The sequence below is a fragment of the Eptatretus burgeri genome, chromosome 3 (genome assembly GCF_056783735.1).
Source record: "Eptatretus burgeri isolate ZD-2024b chromosome 3, Ebu_testis_v1, whole genome shotgun sequence".
In the NCBI taxonomy this organism is placed as follows: domain Eukaryota; kingdom Metazoa; phylum Chordata; class Myxini; order Myxiniformes; family Myxinidae; genus Eptatretus; species Eptatretus burgeri.
Genome location: NC_140963.1, coordinates 49,956,344 through 49,976,909, shown reverse-complemented (window position 1 = coordinate 49,976,909; position 20,566 = coordinate 49,956,344). Strand labels below are relative to the sequence as shown.

At 42.5% G+C, this 20,566-nt stretch overlaps 1 protein-coding gene across 20 annotated transcripts in view; it reads right to left on the bottom strand.

The window, feature by feature from the left end:
• The window catches only part of BAZ2B (bromodomain adjacent to zinc finger domain 2B), a 385,196-nt gene that overhangs the window by 227,838 nt on the left and 136,792 nt on the right, over nucleotides 1–20,566 (bottom strand). For 19 of the 20 annotated variants that reach the window (XM_085873227.1, XM_085873230.1, XM_085873237.1 and 16 more), the window contains exons 2-7: nucleotides 15,003–15,182; nucleotides 9,364–9,522; nucleotides 8,780–8,974; nucleotides 2,919–3,118; nucleotides 1,715–1,882; nucleotides 24–290 (exon numbers count right to left, since the gene is read on the bottom strand). In XM_085873227.1, coding sequence (XP_085729353.1) covers nucleotides 24–290; nucleotides 1,715–1,882; nucleotides 2,919–3,118; nucleotides 8,780–8,974; nucleotides 9,364–9,522; nucleotides 15,003–15,180 — 1,167 coding nt within the window. In that variant the 5' untranslated portion in view covers nucleotides 15,181–15,182. The remainder of the gene's footprint in view (nucleotides 1–23; nucleotides 291–1,714; nucleotides 1,883–2,918; nucleotides 3,119–8,779; nucleotides 8,975–9,363; nucleotides 9,523–15,002; nucleotides 15,183–20,566) is intronic. The other variant, XM_085873221.1, reaches the window with a different exon arrangement.

Here is a 20,566-nt window from a genome sequence, read left to right as displayed (position 1 = left end):
TTTTCCCTGGGTGCTGGTCTTACCTGAATATCCTGTGATGGAAGCTTGCTCGCGCTCTGGATGACAGTGGAATGCTGTAGTTGTGAGTACAACTGCGGTGAGAGGCCAAATGATGGTGAGGGTTTTGCTTGAAGCTTGAGGCCTGGTATTGTGGGTGTGGTTTGCACTACACAGTTGTTCTGTGAAACCCCCAAGGAAGTTCGAGTTCGAAACTGCTCGTTCTCGTCTCTGAGAGCAGGGCTTTTCACCTTACAATCCTGCCGCTGCTGAGCCAACAACTTCATGCGTTCCTACAGACAACAGGAAAATACGTCAAATTACTAATTTATATTTTGGAAAAGCAGCCTATGGTTTCAAAACACTGATCATAACGACAAAATCAGAAGCACCTCAACAAGGAAGGCCTGTCGAGATCATGATCATTCTGTGCACCTATTGCTTAATGGCAACAGTTACAACAGGGCTTCAGCATCATGCTCAAGCAATTTGTGGTCAAAATGAAGTACTGCTCGATTTCGAGCCTTTTCTCGGATGGCGATCGTATGCTGTATCAAACAAAACCAGCATGCTTTGTGTCAGCTTCATGCAAGGCTCAGACCACTCCATTTCAATTTGCTACTATAGCTCAATTTCAGGGTCAGCTTTGACTGTTGAAGGATGCGAGCCGACAACCGAGCTGACTCAGCTGCTGGTTACATCCTCACAATAATTAAGGCATATGGTTTAACCCTTCCATTGCCTGCAAAATTTTGCATCTTATTCATGTATATAATGACAAGAAAACTGAAACGACCATCTCTGCATTGCAAATAACAAACAGAATGACCTCCTTGTTTCATGAACACCGACTGTGGATCTTGACGGTCCAAAATCAACACGCATGGGTGTTTTACACGCTCCCTCTTTACGAGCAGAGGGTTTGACCTACCAGGATGAATATTAATCAGAATCTCATGTTATTTCACTGAAAACTCTTCGATAGGTTTTGGTTCAAAGAAATGAATGCCTAATGTCAGATTAATTTAACTCTGTACCACATATTGCCTGCTTGGATATACGAAGAGCATCGATGTAGAGTAAAATTAATATATGAGGTTTTGAGGTATCTTTAAAAAAATTAAATGTTTGCATTTTTTTTTTCTTCTAAACATTCAATTCAGGATCACAAATGCTCTCTCTGGGTGCACTCCAAGACAAGATAAATAACAAAATAACTATTCCAGCTTTCAGTAAAGAAGCTCTCAGCCCACAGCAGTTCAGGACACTTGAACGACATGCTGACATCACTTAAAAGGCAAAAGGAAAAGGCATCACGTGACATTTTCAAACATCTTTTATTACGACTACGCAAACTTGTTTAGTGTAGCTATTCAAATGTAACCTATTCAGAAATCATGGAGTGTGATGAGAAAAATAAATAAACTTTAGTTGCCATTAATGAGCAACTCACAAGGTGAGAAATGTATGAGAGTGGGAAAAGACAGTTGAGGGTTGGAGAAAAGAAGAAGAAAACAGAAAAGACAAACAGTTTTCATCATGAATACAGATTATATTTTCCAGGAAGAAATGTTTTTTTTTTAATGGTTTGTAATTCAATCATCTTTCAGTTCATGTACGTCAAACATGAAGCAAGGACATGAACTTGATGCAGATGAAGATGAAGGCTTTTTTTTTTTTAAACACAAGCACGCCAAACAATTTTGGGGAAAGTCACCTTCTGGCCTTGATTGTCAACCCGAGAGATGGTGCCATCATTGTCAGAATCTCCATCCTCCGAGTCAGACTCCGAGTCGCTGAGCTCGCTGTGGGAGGACATGCCACTGATGGAGTCTGAGTGGCTATCGCTGTCACTTGTCGCTACCACATCAGCCTGCTGGGGAACCTTATGGAAAACAGTATGCGTACATAATCACAATCTATTTATCAAACCAAACCCCAACGCATCATTGCCACAACAATCATGTACAAGAACTGGAACGGCACTCGGTAGAGTGCATTCCTCTGCCAGGCTGAACCCTTTACGTATTGTATCCCATGGAAAGGCCGAATCCGGATCCAGATCTTCACCAAAATCAAATACAATCGTTCTTGTCACATTTCCAATCCGTCCACCGAGTTTCGTCTGAATCTGTCCATAACATTTTGAGATATTCTGCACACAGAGACAAACAGACAGACAGACAGACAAACAGGGTGAAAACATAACCTCCATCCAGCTTCGGTGTCGAAGGCAATTCAACTAGCCCCTAAAACACATTCCAATCCCAGGAGACAGCAAGCACAGATCATGGACTTATCGTCACCATGCTCAATCAAAATGTCCCAAACAGCCAAGTTCAAACATTCAAGCAGCTCCAAAGGCCAGTTCCAATGGAACTCGGATGCTAATGAGTAACAATGCTCTGGTGAGTATAAATGCACACAAAGACACTTCGCAATGTGTACCACTGGAGCAACACCCCACACCACACTGCTTGGCTCAAACACATGACAAATGCACTTGTTGAGGACCTATAGCACAGAGTCAGTCAACTCATAGAATCGACAAGGATCGACTGAAGTTCCCTCGGTATTGATGCATCGTGGCCATAATGTATTGTCAATTGCTGAGCTGGGTGTTGTGGCTGTAACTGTAAGAAGGTCATTTCATAATTGCAATAGTTCATCTTCTCAACTGGAATGAGCAAAAATGCATCTATAGATGTACTGTGTGTGCATTTCGTGTCACACTTCATTTGTAGCACACCGTTTGAAAATAGTAATTAAAAAAAGAAAGAAAGAAAGAAGCAAACTCTAGTATTCACACAAGTGCATATGTTCCACTATTGTCTTCATTATTGAAGCAAGATAGACATTAACTGTTGCAATCCAGATTTGGAACATGATGCCAAGGTAAAGACAAGACCAAATGAAATTACCTTTTCCTTAATAACTTCCAAAGTTGGTGGCTTTGTCGCGGCGAGCGGCCTATTCTTTCCTTGCTCTGCAATTTTCTTTCGTTCTCGCCCTCGATTGCTTGGCCTGCTGGGTCCAACTGATGCCAAGTGTGTCATCGCGGGTGTGGGCAGCATACAGGCGAGTGAGCCCAAAGCTCCGCTCTTTACCGAACCGTTTATTCCTGAACAAACGCATACAATGCATGAAAAAATATGCTTGATGATCGAACTTCGCCTCATGCTGAAGCAGGGAAGAAAATGAGGCCAACAGTGATAAAATGGCCAGATATCCAACAAAATGCCCTGGTCTTTAATCCTGGTTCCCTGCAGTGTAACCATGGAAACCGATGCCAGTGCTGCAGAGCCTGTTTGCAACAGTGTGTTCACAGAAGAATCAAGCAGCAAGTTGAATCGTCAATGTCACCATGCCAATGTCATTGAATTTCAGCAAAGCATTAATGACAAATTGGGAGGGGGTGGGTGGGAGGCAGTGAACAATAACTTTTACATACTGTGACCCAATAATCAAGTGAAGAAGAGATGCCAGGAGAGATAAGTAGAGCAAAAAAAACAAACAATTGAGAAAGCTCAAGCAACAAAATTTTAACATGTAAATTCACTGCATTTACTTTACATCACTGCATGACTATATTCTCGAGCACCTTGCTAAGTACAACAAAAACTACAAAACATCTCAAAAAGGAAAGCCCATCTGCTTCCACTTAGTATGCAAACTAAACTTGATAAAAACAACAGATTAAAAAAATCTAAAAAAAAAAGCAGAATTTATTAATTAGTCTTCTCCGCAATCTCAAAATAAAGGTTTGTTGAACAGTTCATGACAAAAGCTCAAATGGTTGAAAACACAGAAACAGAGAAGCCATTACAAAACCTGGCCATCTCACGTTGTAGTCAGGAGGCCCAATGCAGAATAGTGTACGACCCTGCTGATTCCGTGTTAGAATAGTGCAACAGGTGTAAATTGACTGTCCAGACACACAGAAACGTGAATCAACTTGTTGCCAACTCTGGATATGGATAGTATGGCCGCCATGACAGTTTACAAAATGGTCGCCATTAAATACACTTTTCGTCATATTTCAGCTGCAAATTGACATGAAATTACAAAATTAGGGTCGATTTCCATGTTTTTGAGCATGCCTGAGCTGATGGGAGTATAGAAAAAAACATTGCTCCATCCATTTTCTAAAAATAATATGACTTGTTTTTCACTATATTATTTTTAAAGAAATGTTCAGGCTCGAATTAGAATGTCTGATTATACAAACCACAATCAATGAATTTTACAACTTTGCTATAAAATGAACCTAAACTACATAACTGTGTGTTTTTCTGTTACCCAGGACTAACTGAAAAATGAAAGCCGCAAGATTTCTCACAGGGGTTCAAGGGATCGAGAAGAAGAAGAGCATGTAGACTGGAATAAATGCTTTATTTGCCAGGACAGTTCAAAAACTAGCAAGTCAACGCCACTTCGAAAGACTACAATCGTTGGTGTGAAAACTGTAGCTGAATGTTGCAAAGAAAGAGAGAAATATAATGACGCTAAATATGTTGACTCATTCTCAAGAATCAGAAAATATTCTGTACCGGAGCACGTCGAAAAGATTCAATGGCACAAATTCTGCTATAGTGACTTTACTCACGCACAAAAAATAGACAGACTGAAGTCAAGGATTCAGCCACAATCTGTGACTTACGCAGAAGAGATACCCACAACATCAGGTTCCTCAGAGAAATACCATGTCCCAAAGTCACTAAGATCCGCGCACAGCGCTATGGATTGGTCAAAATGCGCTTTCTGCCAGACTGACATTCCTGGAAAAGCTGGTGTCCTGACAAATGTTGAATTTGATCACACATCATCCAGGATGCTTAGTTTGGCCCAATTTGACCCCACCATGCGTCACAGGTTTGCAGGTGTTTCAGACTTGATGGCAGCTGAAGGTAAATATCACCTCAAGTGTTATGTTTCTTTTCGCAGAAAGTATGCACATGTTGCCGACAACAGCTCCAGAAGTGCACAGAGGTTTCCTTGCAGGAGACTTTGTCACAAAAGAAACAAAGCAGAAGTTCAATGAAATACCTGATGACCAGGCGATTGAACATGTGAACAAAGCCGGCAAAGTAGCTGGAGGTTTGGTTGGAATAACAAAAACAGACTCCGCCCGTGACAGATGGGCTCTCTCTTTCAACGAAAGAGCTTAGCTTACCAGAGACACAAAAAACATGTTCACACTCGCTGGCAGTGAGGAAGACGACGATGATGAGCATGACTGTGCGCATAAAGATTTCGGTCCCAAGAGAATGATCCAAGACCAAGAGTATGTGCTAAAGCTCATTGACCTATTCAAGACCCACAATCCATTTGATCGCACTTCCCCAGAATTAGTCTCAATTACGACAGGGGACATTGCCAGTGATGTTGTGACAAGTGATCTCTTGAATGCTGAAATCGCTGGAAAGCAGCTCGTCATAGACTTCGTGGAGGACCGGTTGATCAATAAGACAACAAGGTTTCATGACAGAATCAAGTCTAAGAATCTGCACACTTTCGAGAGCATGTACACTGTTGAAGTCAAAGTGGGAAAGGAAAAAATGGTCACACTAAAGGCAGACAGAAAACTTCTGACACGTGTGGTGACAGTAATGCAGGTAGGCCGAGACGGTGACATGAACAAAATGCTGGAGCAAGAGATATGCGCAGTTCCTCTGTCATTGGCAATGCCTAATGGCAGATTACGTCTACCTCTGAACAAAGCTGACCTTGGCAAGATTCTCCAGCAAGGCTTGCCAAACGTTGCTCCAGAACCGTTATCGACATGCACTATCATCGATGGCATGGCACTGATCCAGGCACTCGGGAACAGGATGAATGCTAAAACGCTTGGTGAATGGGCAGATTCTGTTGCAGATCATATTAGTCATGTTTTTTCCAACTATTGCTCCAGGGTTGATCTTGCCTTTGATCAGTATAGGAAGAAAACGGTCAAATCAACAGCTCGAAGTCAGAGGATACGGGGCAAGAAAGCAATCAGAAGAGACGTGCAAACAAGAAGCCAGTCCATGGGGCAATGGAATACACTCATCTGCCTCGATGAAAACAAAGCTAGCTTCGCAAATTTTCTATGCACAGAGTTAGCAAACAAGTTCCAGAATCACGAACAGGAGCTGGTACTAAATGGAGGCTTCACAGATCCTGCAAAAGTGTGGACGTCGTCAGGGAGAGATGTCTCACACTTGTCATCTCCTGAGCATGAAGAGGCTGATACTCGCATTCTTCTCCATGCCAAGGAAGCATATGAACAGGGGTACATGCAAACTGTTGTTGTTAGCTGGGACACTGATGTCCTCATTCTCCTTGTTGCCTATCATCCGCATCTCAGTCGCTTTCTCTGGATGAATGCAGGGAAACCCAAAAAGCAACACTACATTCCCATTGACTCCATCAATATCCCAGATTCGCAGAGGGAGTCACTTCTGGCATTTCATGCAGTGACAGGTTCAGACAGCACAAGCCAGTTTGCTGGAATTGCGAAGCGCTCTGCATGGGCTGTCTTTCAAAACAACTCCCACCTGTTGAATAACCTAGGCAAAGAGGAAATTCCTGATGAGAGTGTGATTGCAGATGCTGAGTCATTTGTCTGCAGGCTTTATGACCCTCATGGCCAAGATAACTCAATTCAGCGAGTAAGATGTGATCTGTTTCTCAGTCTGACCAAAGCTATTGAGAATCTGCCTCCAACTCGCGATGCTCTGATTCTACACATCAAGCGAGCGCACTACCAGACTTTTGTGTGGAGAAGAGCCTTGGAATCTGAACCACATCTGCCTGCACCTGAGAACTGTGGGTGGGAACAGGTCGTCAAAGATGGCAACGAGACATTTCAGCCGCGACTCATGACTGCACAGCCTATTACTGCTTACTCTGTAGAACTGACGACATGCAAATGCCGTGGGTCATGCTCAACTCGACGGTGCAAATGTACACGGAATGGACTGCCTTGCACGAAAGCATGTGGATGCAAAGCCCTTTGTAGGAACCCATTCAGTGTACAAGCCGATCAATAGCTCTGAAAATTGTACTTGGGTGTTCTCACAACACTTTTCTCTTCTGCAAAGCAACGTAATTTTGTGTTAGAAAGAATCTGACAGCTGTTGAAATAACCTTTGACTGACTGTAAACCCATCTCCATCAATAGTGCTAAACATTTTCTTTTTCACATTTGTTGCTCGTATGTGCATTTTCAATTTCGTCTTTAAGTTGTCAATTATGTGAAAAGTTGTGATCCAGTACAAAAATAAAGCACAAAATAGTGTTCCTCGTGTCAGATTACATAGTGTTTCACAATCATGACAAATTTCTGGCTAGTACAATTTGCAGTAAGAAAAAGACTAAATCTGATGGCGGCCATTTTGATTACTGTCATGGCGACCATAATATTCAGATGCAGACTTGGCAACAAGTGGAACTAGACTTGGTCATGCCTAGACTCTTCAAAAACACCAGTTGCACCATTCTAACATGAAATCAGCAGCAAACCTATTTTATAGGCTAGCTTCAGATTTTGGCTTCTAGACTATTGAGCAGTGGTGGACGGGCTAATAATGGCTATTTGTACTTACTGTGACTTTGCCCTTTGACATTTTGACCCAATTATTAGTCTTCTCCATATTGTCATAATAAAGGTTTGTTGAAAATTTGACAACAGCTCAAATGTTAAAAAAAAATGATGGCCTGGACAGACAGACACAGACAGACAATGACAAACCCCATCTAACGCTGCACAACGGACGCACTAATAAAAATAAACCTTGCTTTGTTGCATTCACCAAAAATCCACTTTGAACTTGTGAATCCAAATGTGCAGTTAACTTTCCTTCATCCAGGAAATGACGGGGGGGGGGGGGCAGGCCAAAACCAGAGCAGTCACATGTTGGATGAACAAGGAAATTTGATAAATGACATCAATGGTGAATGTACATAAAAGCAAGCAAATACAGAACAACAGTCTCAAAAAAATTACGTTGTCGTACCTCTATTACTACCTCTGGCCAACACTAAAGTGTGAGAGAGTGTGTGTGTATATGTGTATGTGTATGTGTATGTGTGTATATGTGTGTGTGTATATGTATGTGTATGTGTATGTGTATGTGTATGTGTATGTGTATGTGTATGTGTATGTGTATGTGTATGTGTATGTGTATGTGTATGTGTATGTGTATGTGTATGTGTATGTGTATGTGTATGTGTATGTGTATGTGTATGTGTGTATGTGTGTATGTGTATGTGTGTATGTGTGTATGTGTATGTGTATGTGTATGTGTATGTGTATGTGTATGTGTGTATGTGTGTATGTGTGTATGTGTGTATGTGTCTATGTGTGTGTGAGTGTATGTGTGTATGTGTGTGTGTGTATGTGTGACTGTGTGTATGTGTGTGTGTGTGTGTATGTGTGTGAGTATGTGTGTGTGTGTGTGTATGTGAGTGTGTGTGTGTGTGTGTGTGTGTGTGTGTGTGTGTGTGTGTGTGTGATTATGGGTCACATGGTGCTACAACCATAAAGCTCTTCTTTCTCTGAAGAAAATGGCCACTCACAAAAGATGTTCATATGGCAACAAATATCCCAGGAATAGGATTTACATTGCATGGAAGACCATTTGGTAGAATGATTCACCATACAGCGCAAATCCTTTTCTACCATTGGTGTTATCTAATGGCAGAATGCCAAATGACTGGTCAAGATTAATGCGACTTAAACTAGCAGAAGAGAAGATGAAAAAACAAATGCCCTGGAGTAAACCCTGCACCATTTACTCACCATGTTGTGCACTGTGTCCATAGTGTGTGGTGTTGGAGTGTGGAAGGCTTGCTGAGGCGATGTCCTGGCCCTGTGAAGCGATGGCAGCTGAGGCAAGAAGCTGAGGAGATATGCCGAGTAGGGCTGGAGAGAGCAAAGGCAGACCAGCTGTGACCGCACTGGATATGCTGTGAGAACCCCGGAACCAGTCAGCTGCTGGATGGGACCGGCAGGAAGAGCAGGTGACATCCAGATGAGTCACAACAGTAGCAGGAGAAGCATATGAGATTGGGAGATAAGAAGTATTCAAAACATAGAGTGAAGACTACACACAAAGCAACGGAGCAGGGTGTCAGCTGCCGTAAGCTTGATGTAGCAGTAACACAAAGCATCAAACATCTCCATCAACAACTGCCAATAAAATAAGTCAAATTGTAACAATCAATCCAAAAGCAAATTACAACACCCAAATCGTGAAACAACAATCACCCGAAACACAGTCATTCCACGGGCATGGCAACAACTGAATAGTAGGTGGCAAAGAAACAATCACAAATGCACCCAACGAAAGCAGAACACATGTTGAAGACAATAGACGGGCTCACCAGTCGCCATGGCAAGCTGCCCCGGGCTCACGCCGAGAGCCCCTAAGCCAATAAAGTCACTTCTGCCAGGTCCCGAATGGAGACCAAACGCTGATGAAGGCACCGAAGGGAAAAGCCCAAAGTGCTGGTCCGATGGTGAAGGTCGCAGCATGGACTGAGCTGTGAAGGCAAGGTCGAGGAAGGACGTTACGGCGGAATATAGCACAGCCGACTTACTGTGAATCGTTTCTTCATGATGCAGTATGAAAACTACTTTGAATTAGCTGTCAGCAATGTGAGCAGAGTGTACATTAAGGCTTGCAACCAAAGTGTTGAGCTCATTATTCAGAGGAAGTGCAGAACTGATTTACAGCTGTAATAAAATTATCTCCGAGGAGATTTATAAAATATCAGTAGTTGTGGAAACCAATCGTAATGTCGCATTTGACTCATCGCATTCAGACGACTTCTTCCGTATGCTAAATGGTACCTTTGACCTTTTTACCAAATTCTTAATTTGTCTTCTCCATATTATCATCACAAAGTTTTGTTGAAAATTTGACGCCAAAAGCTCAAAATGGTAATTAAAATTTCAGGTCAATTGGATGAAAATTGACGATTTTATGTGATGCTGACCTTTGACCTTTTGACCAAACTCTTTTATTGTCTTCTCCATATTCTCATAATAAAGGTTTGTTGAACATTTGATGTCAAAGGCTCAAATGGTTAAAAAGTTTCAGCCCTTGCACGCACACGCACACGCACACGCACACGCACACACGCACACAATTGCAAAACCCCATCTCCTGCTGCATGGAGGATGGACTAATGAAGGACATTTAGACACAAGAAGAAACCACTTGGTCCATCACACCGGATTTACAATGATCAACATCCGATGCATTGTAACCTCCGCCACTGAAGGTGGACGGTGGATATGTTTTCACCCCTGGTGGTTTGTCTGCGAGAAGGATATCTCAAAAAATTGTGGACTGATTCAGTCAAGCTTTGGTGGACAGTTTGGGTGTGTGAGAATGACAAAATTATTCGATTTTGGTGAACATCCGGATCCGGATGTGAGAATTTTTAAAGTGAATCTTCACCATTTAGACTGATCGACCCAAAAGGATATATAGCATGATATCTCAAAAACTTAATGATGGATTACGACAAAACTAGGTCGATGAGTTGGGCAGGTAACAAGAACAAGCCAATTCGATTCTGGTTCAGGTCCAGATGCAGATCCGACCGATCAGTTGGATACAAAGCACAAACTGTTCAGCCTGGCAGAGGTATGCACTTAACTCCACCGAGTGCCCTTCTTGTCTAGTTAATTAACAACAATGGACCACACCAAACTAATATTTTCAAGCACTTTATACATATCAAACATCTACCTCACATTTACTCAAACCTATTCATTCAACTTTCATGCCATTTAATCCACCGGCATCTGACAATGACGGTAACAGACCAAAGGTCCACTGTTAAGTGCACAATGCCATATTTTGTGTCCATAATATTGCAAAACAGATATCTATCTTTATGGCCCTTTCAAAACCAAAGTATGAGCCAAGCTGCAGCTCCAACCGTTGGCACTGCACAAAAATGCAGTTTTAGAAGAATCAAGTTGACCCAGCCAAGGTTCAAATCCAAGCCCAGACAGTTCATAGATCAGGTGATAGATAGCATGCTTGTCTTTGTTGCAATGTATTTTGCAAGTTTTTCAAGCATCTTTCATGAAGCTTCAGTTCGCACTGAACGCATCCGACAAGAATTAACATTCTTTAATAAATCGGTATCACATGACTGATTTAAATGCACAACTTAAACATATAAATAAAATATATTCATATAAATATATGTATAAAAAATATATATATATTAATATATATATATATATATATATATATATATATATATATATATATATATATATATATATATATATATACATATAAAGTAATCCCCCGTTTCTCGCGGGGGTTACGTTCCAAACCTCCCCGCGCTAAGTGAAAATCCGCGATGAATGGAGGCCTCCCCAAAAAATCGATTCGTCTGGTCTGGTCGGTTTTGCAGTGATTGGGTTTGAGGTGCCGGAGATCGACTAGTCTGGTCTGGTCGGTTTGGCAGTGATTGGGTTTGAGGTGCCTGAGATCGACTTGTCTGGTCTGGTCGGTTTTGAGGTGCTGGGTATGAGCAGTGCTCGTCCAACGGCGGCAAACCTTTTTACTTTCCGAAGCATATATCGAGCACCTTTACCTTAACCTTCTCCTGGAGCGTCCCAGGACCTTCCTCTGGCGCTCCGGTTCCTTGCCAGAAGCCTTAGAAGGTGCAGGGCGTTTGGGCAGCATCATGGGGCTTGGAGAAAAAACGTAGAAAATATTCGAAGTTCACAAGCGAAACTTTGTCTCGTGCGTTGTGTGACTGGTCGAGCACCACGCGTTATAATTTATTTCTTAAATAATTTATATTTTATATATTATTACCGCGATGTACCGGGGGAATCCGCAAAAAAATTAGTTACGTTCCAAGGGAAAACCCGCGATGAACCAGGGGTTGACTGTACACAGTTCACATATATATATATATATATATATATATATATATATATATATATATATATATATATATATATATATATATATACATACATACATACATACATACATACATACATACATACATACATACATACATACATATGTATTCACTCCTCCATGTTTACAAACAATGTCCATATGATAGTGTTTCGTCTGAAAATAAATGAACATGACGTGCCTATAAACTGTCAGTATGGTGCTTTGCAGTCAGTGGAATGCATCTTGGAGCACGCTCTGCTATTGTAGGGGAAATTAAGCTGTCTGTATCAGTTGCTTGGAATTTGCAGGTAGAAGTCAAAGAAACAATGCTACCTATGGAGTAGGTTACTGTGTGCTGGTACCCCGGAGCAAATACAAGAAGCCCTAGTCTGATTACTGCTGGGAAAGCAATGGTAAACCCCCTAGGGTATTCACTGAAATGCAACTGCTTCTGCCGATTATATTGTTACGAATTTGGAAGCCTTGTGCACACAGACAGATAGCCATCCCCGTAGCTTAGTTATTTGGATAAGTATGTGTTTCTCGTTAGAATCCCATCCCTAGTCTAGTGGGAATTGGATGTTCGTGCGCTGCAGAGTTATTTTGATAGTCAGGGTTTTCTTTTATTTTTACATCAACGATAACTACAACAACACACCTGCCTTCACTTCCTCCTACCATCCTCCACGGCACCATTGCACGCGTGCGTGTCAGCACGTATGTGGGCGGAGCCCACGCAGGACCATATTACTCTCCTTGTTTGAAGGGCGGTCCACCTCGATGGCTATCACACCCCTCCGGTCCAATCAGCAGACTTGGCACCCCTTTCGGCCATTCACGGGGGTGACGAGCTAATTGCGCGCCAAAACCGTCCAGTGAGGGAGAGCGGGTAGCGAGGAGGAGTCCCCCCCCCGGACAAGGGGGAATCAGGTGGCAGCACGATCGGACAGGTGGAGAGCATGGTTGTCGGGACGAGCACGAGAAGGACAAGGATAATTGCGTTTGGTCCGCTCGAGCACTGAACGCATCTCTTGTCGCTGTTCACATCTCGCTGGTGCTTCTTCTGCTCTCGTCTCGTCGCCGATGTTGAATTGCTCTGGTCTGCTGGAGCACTGGTCGCATCTCGCTGGCGCTGGGCTGGTCACATCTCAACGCCGGTCTGGTTCGCTCGTCTCGGCCAAACCACACGAGGCGGGAAGGTCCATCTTTCTTTTTGGGTATTTGTGTGTGCGTGTGTGTGTCTGTGGGCCTGTCTTTAAGTAGAAACTGAATAAGTGCTTCTGCTTGTACATTGCATTTCATTTCTTATAATCGGATAACTCTGTTCTTTGCGTGCTCCCCCCTGCCCCCCCCCACCCCCACATTATAAACAAATCCCCTGTTAAATGTTTCCGCTCGTTTCTGTGTTTCTGTCATTGGCTTAGCACGGTGCGTGTTGAGAAATTTGGGAAGCGGCAAATTGTACATTTGGACCGACGGGACCTCGGTAACCATCCGCTCGGGTTACGCACGGGTCGAGCACGCATACGGCTCATCCCGTATGAGTGCCGTCGAGGGTGTGAATCCTCGGTAGCTCGGCACGTGGGCCTCGAGGTATTTTGAAGTTTGGCAGATAACCCTGTCCCACGTGGTTGATTTATTGACGATTCACGGTCCTGTAAGGGACCCGTACCTTTCGGAAGATCTAGATTCCGGGTGTTCGGTAGAGTCGACCCTTCTGCTCCACCGAGCGGTCATGCTCGCAACCGACGCCCGGCTCCACAACAATATTATTTGAACTGCTTCTGCTGGTATTTGATGATAGAACAATTAGGATGCCATATAGATCATGAAACTGCATCCACAAATGGAAGATAGATCGACAAGGAAAGTTTGCTGATTGGTTATTCCAGAATGCCTTTACACATCTGTATGGCACTGATCGTTGTGCCAATGGGCAGGAAATCTACCTGGGTTAGAGCCAGAGGGTACAATGACCCGAGATGAAACCGACGAGAATGACTGAATAATGGACACGACTTCTGATCAAAAGCAGCTCTGATTCTTTGCACCGTTTTACGTTGCATGTAATGTTTAGAAAAAAGGGAACCAAGAGCAATGAGAAGAAATGTTTTGTTACGGTTGTCCTTTGTAGCCAATGATGGCCATTCACATATGACATGCGAACACCCAGGAGTGTGAATTCGTTCAGAGCGTGTGCTGCATGCAAGACAACCACACTCTGAAACGAGCAGTTTAACCAACCTCGTGTCAAGGAATATACAAGCGAACCAGACGACTTGTTAACCGCAGTTGAGGCAGCAAGTTGTTGCTTGTTCCCCAGGATGACAGCGATAAGTTGCCTACCCTTTGCAAGCGACGCAATGCTTGTCGCTAATGAGAGAGATGTCGGACATCTTTAATGTCCTCCAGCAAATGATAGCACAGAGGACACCCGGTTTAACGTCCATCCGAAGAACGACGCACCTTGTGATATAACGCACTACCTGTAAAGCACCAATCTGACAGTTTATAGTCGGGTTGGGAACAGACCCCAGACTGGACAGCTCAGAGGCAATTAATGATTAGACAACAAACAAGCAATTAGGACTCTCATTTTCGAATACAAACCACCGATAACAGTTGCACGTCAGCCTCTTGTCAATAATCTATTGATAATAGTTTTATCCTGTGCATAAATTCAACTTTCATAACAGAGGAAATTAAATTAAGGTTTGTTTGTTGATAATTACAATGACAAAAAAAGTAATTGAAATCAAAAATCCATTAATGCGGCAAAACATGTCTTCTGTAAGGCTGATAAAAGCTGTATTTGAGAAAAGGACTCTCAACCGAAGTTTCTGCGTGTAAAGGTGCGTGTAAAACAAGTCAATATAAGCAGTGAAAGAGGGGGGAGGGGTCATAAAACTGTGTAAATTACCCATTAAATGTGCATGCATGCGAGTGACTCTTTTAAAAGGGGGGGGGGAATGAATCCAATTAAGAGGAAGATTAAAAAAAATTTTAAAACGTTTCAAGATACTGATACATTCCTAGTTTTCAGAGCAAATTAAATACCTATACTCAGCTGGGCCTCACCGAACAGACTCGTGGTATCGAAGCCAAACGGGCTCCCGGATGATAGCTTGCAGGCGGAGTCGGCAGTAGGCATAGAGAGAAGTTTAGATGTGCCTGATGATGTGGAAGAGGAAGGAGAAGAAGAAGAAAATGCAGGGGAGAGAGTCGAAGAAGTTGGTACTCCCTCCCCAGAATCCATCTCTGCAAGAAATACATCCAAGCAGTGTTAAATATGCCGCCGTCAACTGCCATTCCGGAGTGCCAATAACAATGGAACAAAACTTTGTTAAATGTTCTCATGATGTGGAAATATTTTACCCGAGCCATTTTCACCTTTGTGGAGTGATTAGTTAAGTGCTTTGGTGATATGGTCCACAAGCAGCAGGAGGCAATCAATAGTGCAAGTCATTTTAACAAGAATTCATGATGGTATTTGATGATTATTTCAACAACAGTGCAAGAAGCTTCACCATAAAGAAAGCTAGAAGGGTAACACTAGGTTGAGCGCACACCTCCACCAGGCTAAACAGTTTCTGTTTTATATCCCACTGATAGGCCAGATCTGGATCTCCAAAATTTAATCGGCTTGTTCTTGTCACCTACCCAAGTCATCCACCAAGTTTCGTCACAACATGTCTAAAACTTTTTGATATATCATGCTACATATCATTTTTGGCAGCATCTCTCCATAGTGAAGAACTACTGAAAATTTTATTTTTTTAATTCTCATATGTGGATCCGAATTCAGATTCAGACATTCACCAAAATCTAATTGATTAATCCTTGTCATCGACCCAACCTGTCCACCAAGTTTTGTCCAAATCAGTCCACAACTTTTTGAGATATCATGTTATACTGTCTATCGTTTTTTTAGCCAGATCACTCAATGGTGAAGAATCGCTTAAATATTTATCGGACCTGAATCCAGATTTCATCAAAATCTCATCATTTAGTCCTTGTCACACACGCAACCTGTCCACCAAGTTTTGTCAAAATCAGTCCACAACCGTTTGAGATATTCCAGTTCACAGAAAGACAGACAGACAGACAGGGGTAAAAACATAACATCCACCCACCTTCAGTAGCGGAGGAAATAATTATATTTTTAAGTTACAATCCAAAAACCTCTGCCAATCGCATCATTTAATTACTCTTTGAATGATGGAATTTAACCAAGTGTGACAAATGAGATACTCAAAACAGTCCAAGACATGACAACCTTGGATACAAGTAGATATAATTATTGAGAAAATATATCATGGACGTACTCTGTTATTTATGAAAAAAATCCTCTATTTTGGCCTGTCTTGGACTACTGCAGTAACTTTCACTGCTTTCTGCTTAAAATTAATGCTTGTTGGCCGAGATCAATGACCACGTGTTTCAGCCGATGATGTAATTTCTCTTTCCCCACATACATGCTTATTAAATGTGAAAAAAAGACGTTTTTGAATTTCAAACAGCTGTTCTTTGTCACATGCGACTACAGACAGCTTTCCAGATCCATGTAAATCAGCACAGTCGATGGCAAGAGAATGGCCAAATATTTTATCAGGTATAGCTATGGACCAGTGCACCAAATCGACTGTAGAAATAGGAACCTTCCTGTTTAACATATAACGCAAAGTGTTCTGAGCAAATGCAAACATTGTAAAGAGTTTTCAGGAAAATCTGGAAAGTTAATCTACAGTGCCTTGACTTTGTCAGATAAACCTCCTTATAGGCATGGCTACAAAGAAAGCCAGGCACACATATGAGGTTTTCATGAGGGCTTTGTCAGCCTGGCCACAAGGTCCGCAGAGGATTAGGCCATGCGAGGTCATGTGGACGGGAAGGCAGAGAGGGGTAAAGAACAAAAGCTCAGGCCGACATGCTTCGTCTCCCAGGCACAGAGATTTTAAATTACGTCGTGGAACAAAAGCCAACAGATTTGCTGCAAACAGTTCCTGCTAAACATGAAATCCAAAACAACAACATGCAACAAAGATTCAATTGAACCCATCCACACGACGTGCATTTTATTGTGTTAAGTTTGCGTATGATTTTCAAAAAGTCATTACCAGGGAAGCCTGGTGTGTTTCCAAACCAAATTCTACCCGAAAACATATCCCAAGGGCACACTTGATCCAATAATTCCATGGCTAACGTGCTCATCCTTCCAGTTTATAGCATTTTGCTACATGTTGCACCATCTCCATTTACTGTCATCCAATTTCCATCACACATCCAACCAGCAAGGCAAACAACAGCATTTTGTCACCTACAAACCACAGGGAATATATATATATATATATATATATATATATATATATATATATATATATATATATATATATATATATATATATAAAATATAATATAATGTTGTTGTTCTCCTTTCGGCTGCTCCCGTTAGGGGTCGCCACAGCGGATCATCCATTATGATCCGCATACTGATTTGGCACAGGTTTTACGCCGGATGCCCTTCCTGACGCAAACCTGGTCACCTATTGCGACACAAGGATAAGGATTGGGTTTTGCCATGATTCTGAGCTGACCAACACCCTCTCATAGCGGGGCCAGCGCAGAGCACCCGTCCTCAAGCGATCCTCCAACCCAAGCCTCCGAGTAGCCGGATTACAGGCGCACGCCACTACGCCCGGTATATAAAATATAATATAATATAATATATATATATATATTAAAATATATATGTTAAAAAAATATATATATAGATATTGAAATATATCCATAAATCTAAATAAATATATATCTATATCCATATATATATGTTGTTGTTCATCTTTCGGCTGCTCCCGTTAGGGGTCGCCACAGCGGATCATCCGTTATGATCCGCATACTGACTTGGCACAGGTTTTACGCCGGATGCCCTTCCTGACGCAACCCTGGTCGCCTCTTACGACACAGGGATACATATATATCCATATATATATATATATATATATATATATATATATATATATATATATATATATATATATATATATATATATATATTTTTTTTTATTTATTTATTGTGTTTGTTTGTTTGTTTGTTTGTTTTGAAAGAAGAAGAAGGGGATTCCACCAAAAGTAAAAAACTAGATCGACTCCGCTAATTTGAGCAAAAAAGCAAGAGCAGACCCGGTCTCAGGCAATGTTGCGCCAAATGCGCAGCCGGCTTCATCAGGAACAATAGTCATTTACTTTTGGTTTGAAGCGCCTTCTTATTATTATTATTTAAAAAATTATATGTATATATATATATATATATATATATATATATATATATATATATATATATATATATATATATATATGTTGTGGGCCGGGTGTCCGGTGGCGAGAGCGACCACTAGGTGGAGGGGGGGGTTACGTCGTCTCCACCAGACTCCCCGGAATTGTAGGCCGTCATTCCGGATAACTCCATGAGCCAGCGGGTCGCTGAACCGACCGTGGATGCCAATATCTCAACTGCGTAGAGTAGGGTCTTTTTGTCTAGAACCAATTTACCTAATTAACTACGTGATTTTGACAACCGGAATTCCACGCCCTCAGCACGTGTACAGTGTACTGTGCCCGGTGTATGCCCCGCCCTCCGGGGGGCGATCCGAATTCCACGCCCTCCGAACCGGATCACTCTATCGACTACCAGCTGCCAACTGCCTTTCCGGCTCAGATGCAGTCGAGCGGGCCTGCCACGAACGTGCCGGCTAGAATGTACAGATTATCGGGTATAAAAACCCTGCTAAACTCAGATCCGAACCATGCTGGACCAATGCAAGAAAGGACGGAAATGAACTGGGAACATTTCTACAATTGTTTTATTTACAGCAAGAAGGACATAGAGCAAGCTTATCGCGAATATACAAGGAATATTTACAATGGTGGAATAACACTTATTCAGTTCGACTTAAATGACGGGCCCACACACTCAGACACACACACACACACACACACACACACACACACACACACACACACACACTCAGACACACACACACACACACACACACACACACACACACACACACACACACAGATGTTTTATTGAAAAGAGCCCCGCTGCCAGAGAAGGAGAGACGAGCTGGGAGTCGCAGTTCGGCGGGGTACCTGTCGATGGCCGTGCAGCCCGGCCCACAGTCACATGTGCGGGGCTCGTGTCCGTGGAGGCCGGCGGGACTCGAACCCGCAACCTTCGAATTGCTGCTTCCACTAGAAGTCCAATGCGCTATCCGTTGCGCCACGGAGAGCTGGACTCCTTCTTGAGACAACTGGACTCAGTCCCCAGCTCCAACACGCGACAAACCCAACCAACGCACTCCTCTCTCGAAATCTCTCTTGAACCCGCTAAGAACAAACGAAAGGCAACAAAAGAGCCCCCATCCGGAGCGGGGTTCGGTGAAGCAGACGTCACTGTCCGCCTTGATTGGACAGGGCTCCCACGGGCCCGCCCCTTTCTGGGCGGGGTTTCGGCCTGTTTGGAAAACTCCACCCCCTTCAGGCGTGTCTGGATCCGTCCAGAAGATGTACCTTGCTAGGATTTTACCTCGGTAAGCAAGACTCCGGGTTGGGCGAGTGAAACGCTTGTTCAGTAGCAGGTTGGTTTTATTGGTTGGATGGTCTGTTGGATGATTAGTTGGAGGATAGAACCTACCTAAACCGTCGCAACAAACACCTTTGATTCTCCCACGAGACAAAAGGAGGGTTTCTATCTCACATGTACTTAACGGCATAACTAACTTTTGGGACCTGTATGTTCAATGCATATGGTTTCCAGATCTGTATCAATATATACATATATATATATATATATATATATATATATATATATATATATATATATATATATATATATATATATATATATATATATATATATATATATGTTGTGAAACTGGCTTCGGGGTTAATGAGAATTAGTTAAACTAGTTATGTCAGCTATAATAACAAGTCACACCTAAATGTTAGAATAAGACATCCCATAACACTCAAATTAGCTGTTAGGGTTGTTTGTGCAAACAAACTCCGTGATAGTTTAAAGCTGCCGTGATAGTTTGTGCAAACAGACTCTTCTATCCCTTTCAGTTCATGAGTTGTGATTCTTTTTCTTCTTACTCTTCTTCTTCTCTCATTCAGCTTTTGAAAAATTAGTCCACTTCATGGTCGAGTGTAATGGCGTCCAAAAAGGTAGAGGTCGGACCACGACATCATGGAGGGACCACGTGGCCATCGGCGCGGCCAATGGTTAACGCCGGTGACATCACGACCTAGGGGTATATGTAACGGGTTGTGTGAGGCAATAGGCCACACAAAAGACCTTGTTTTGCCTTTCCGGTCTTGTCTCCTCACTCACCCACACTGCACCATCCAGACGCCAACAGAGAAGGTACACCCTACTTCTCTAACCTTAAAAATTTTCTAGATTAGGATTCAAGATAGGTGTCGAGTCCATAACTGTGTAGGATAAAGCGGGCTGACGGTTTCCTTTGCCTTTCCTGTGACTGAATATCCATTGAGCACTGCACCATTCCCACATTTCATTAAACACCCATATTGTTTTGCCAATGTTGCTGTAATTTTGGGATGCAGTTGAACCTCAAGGA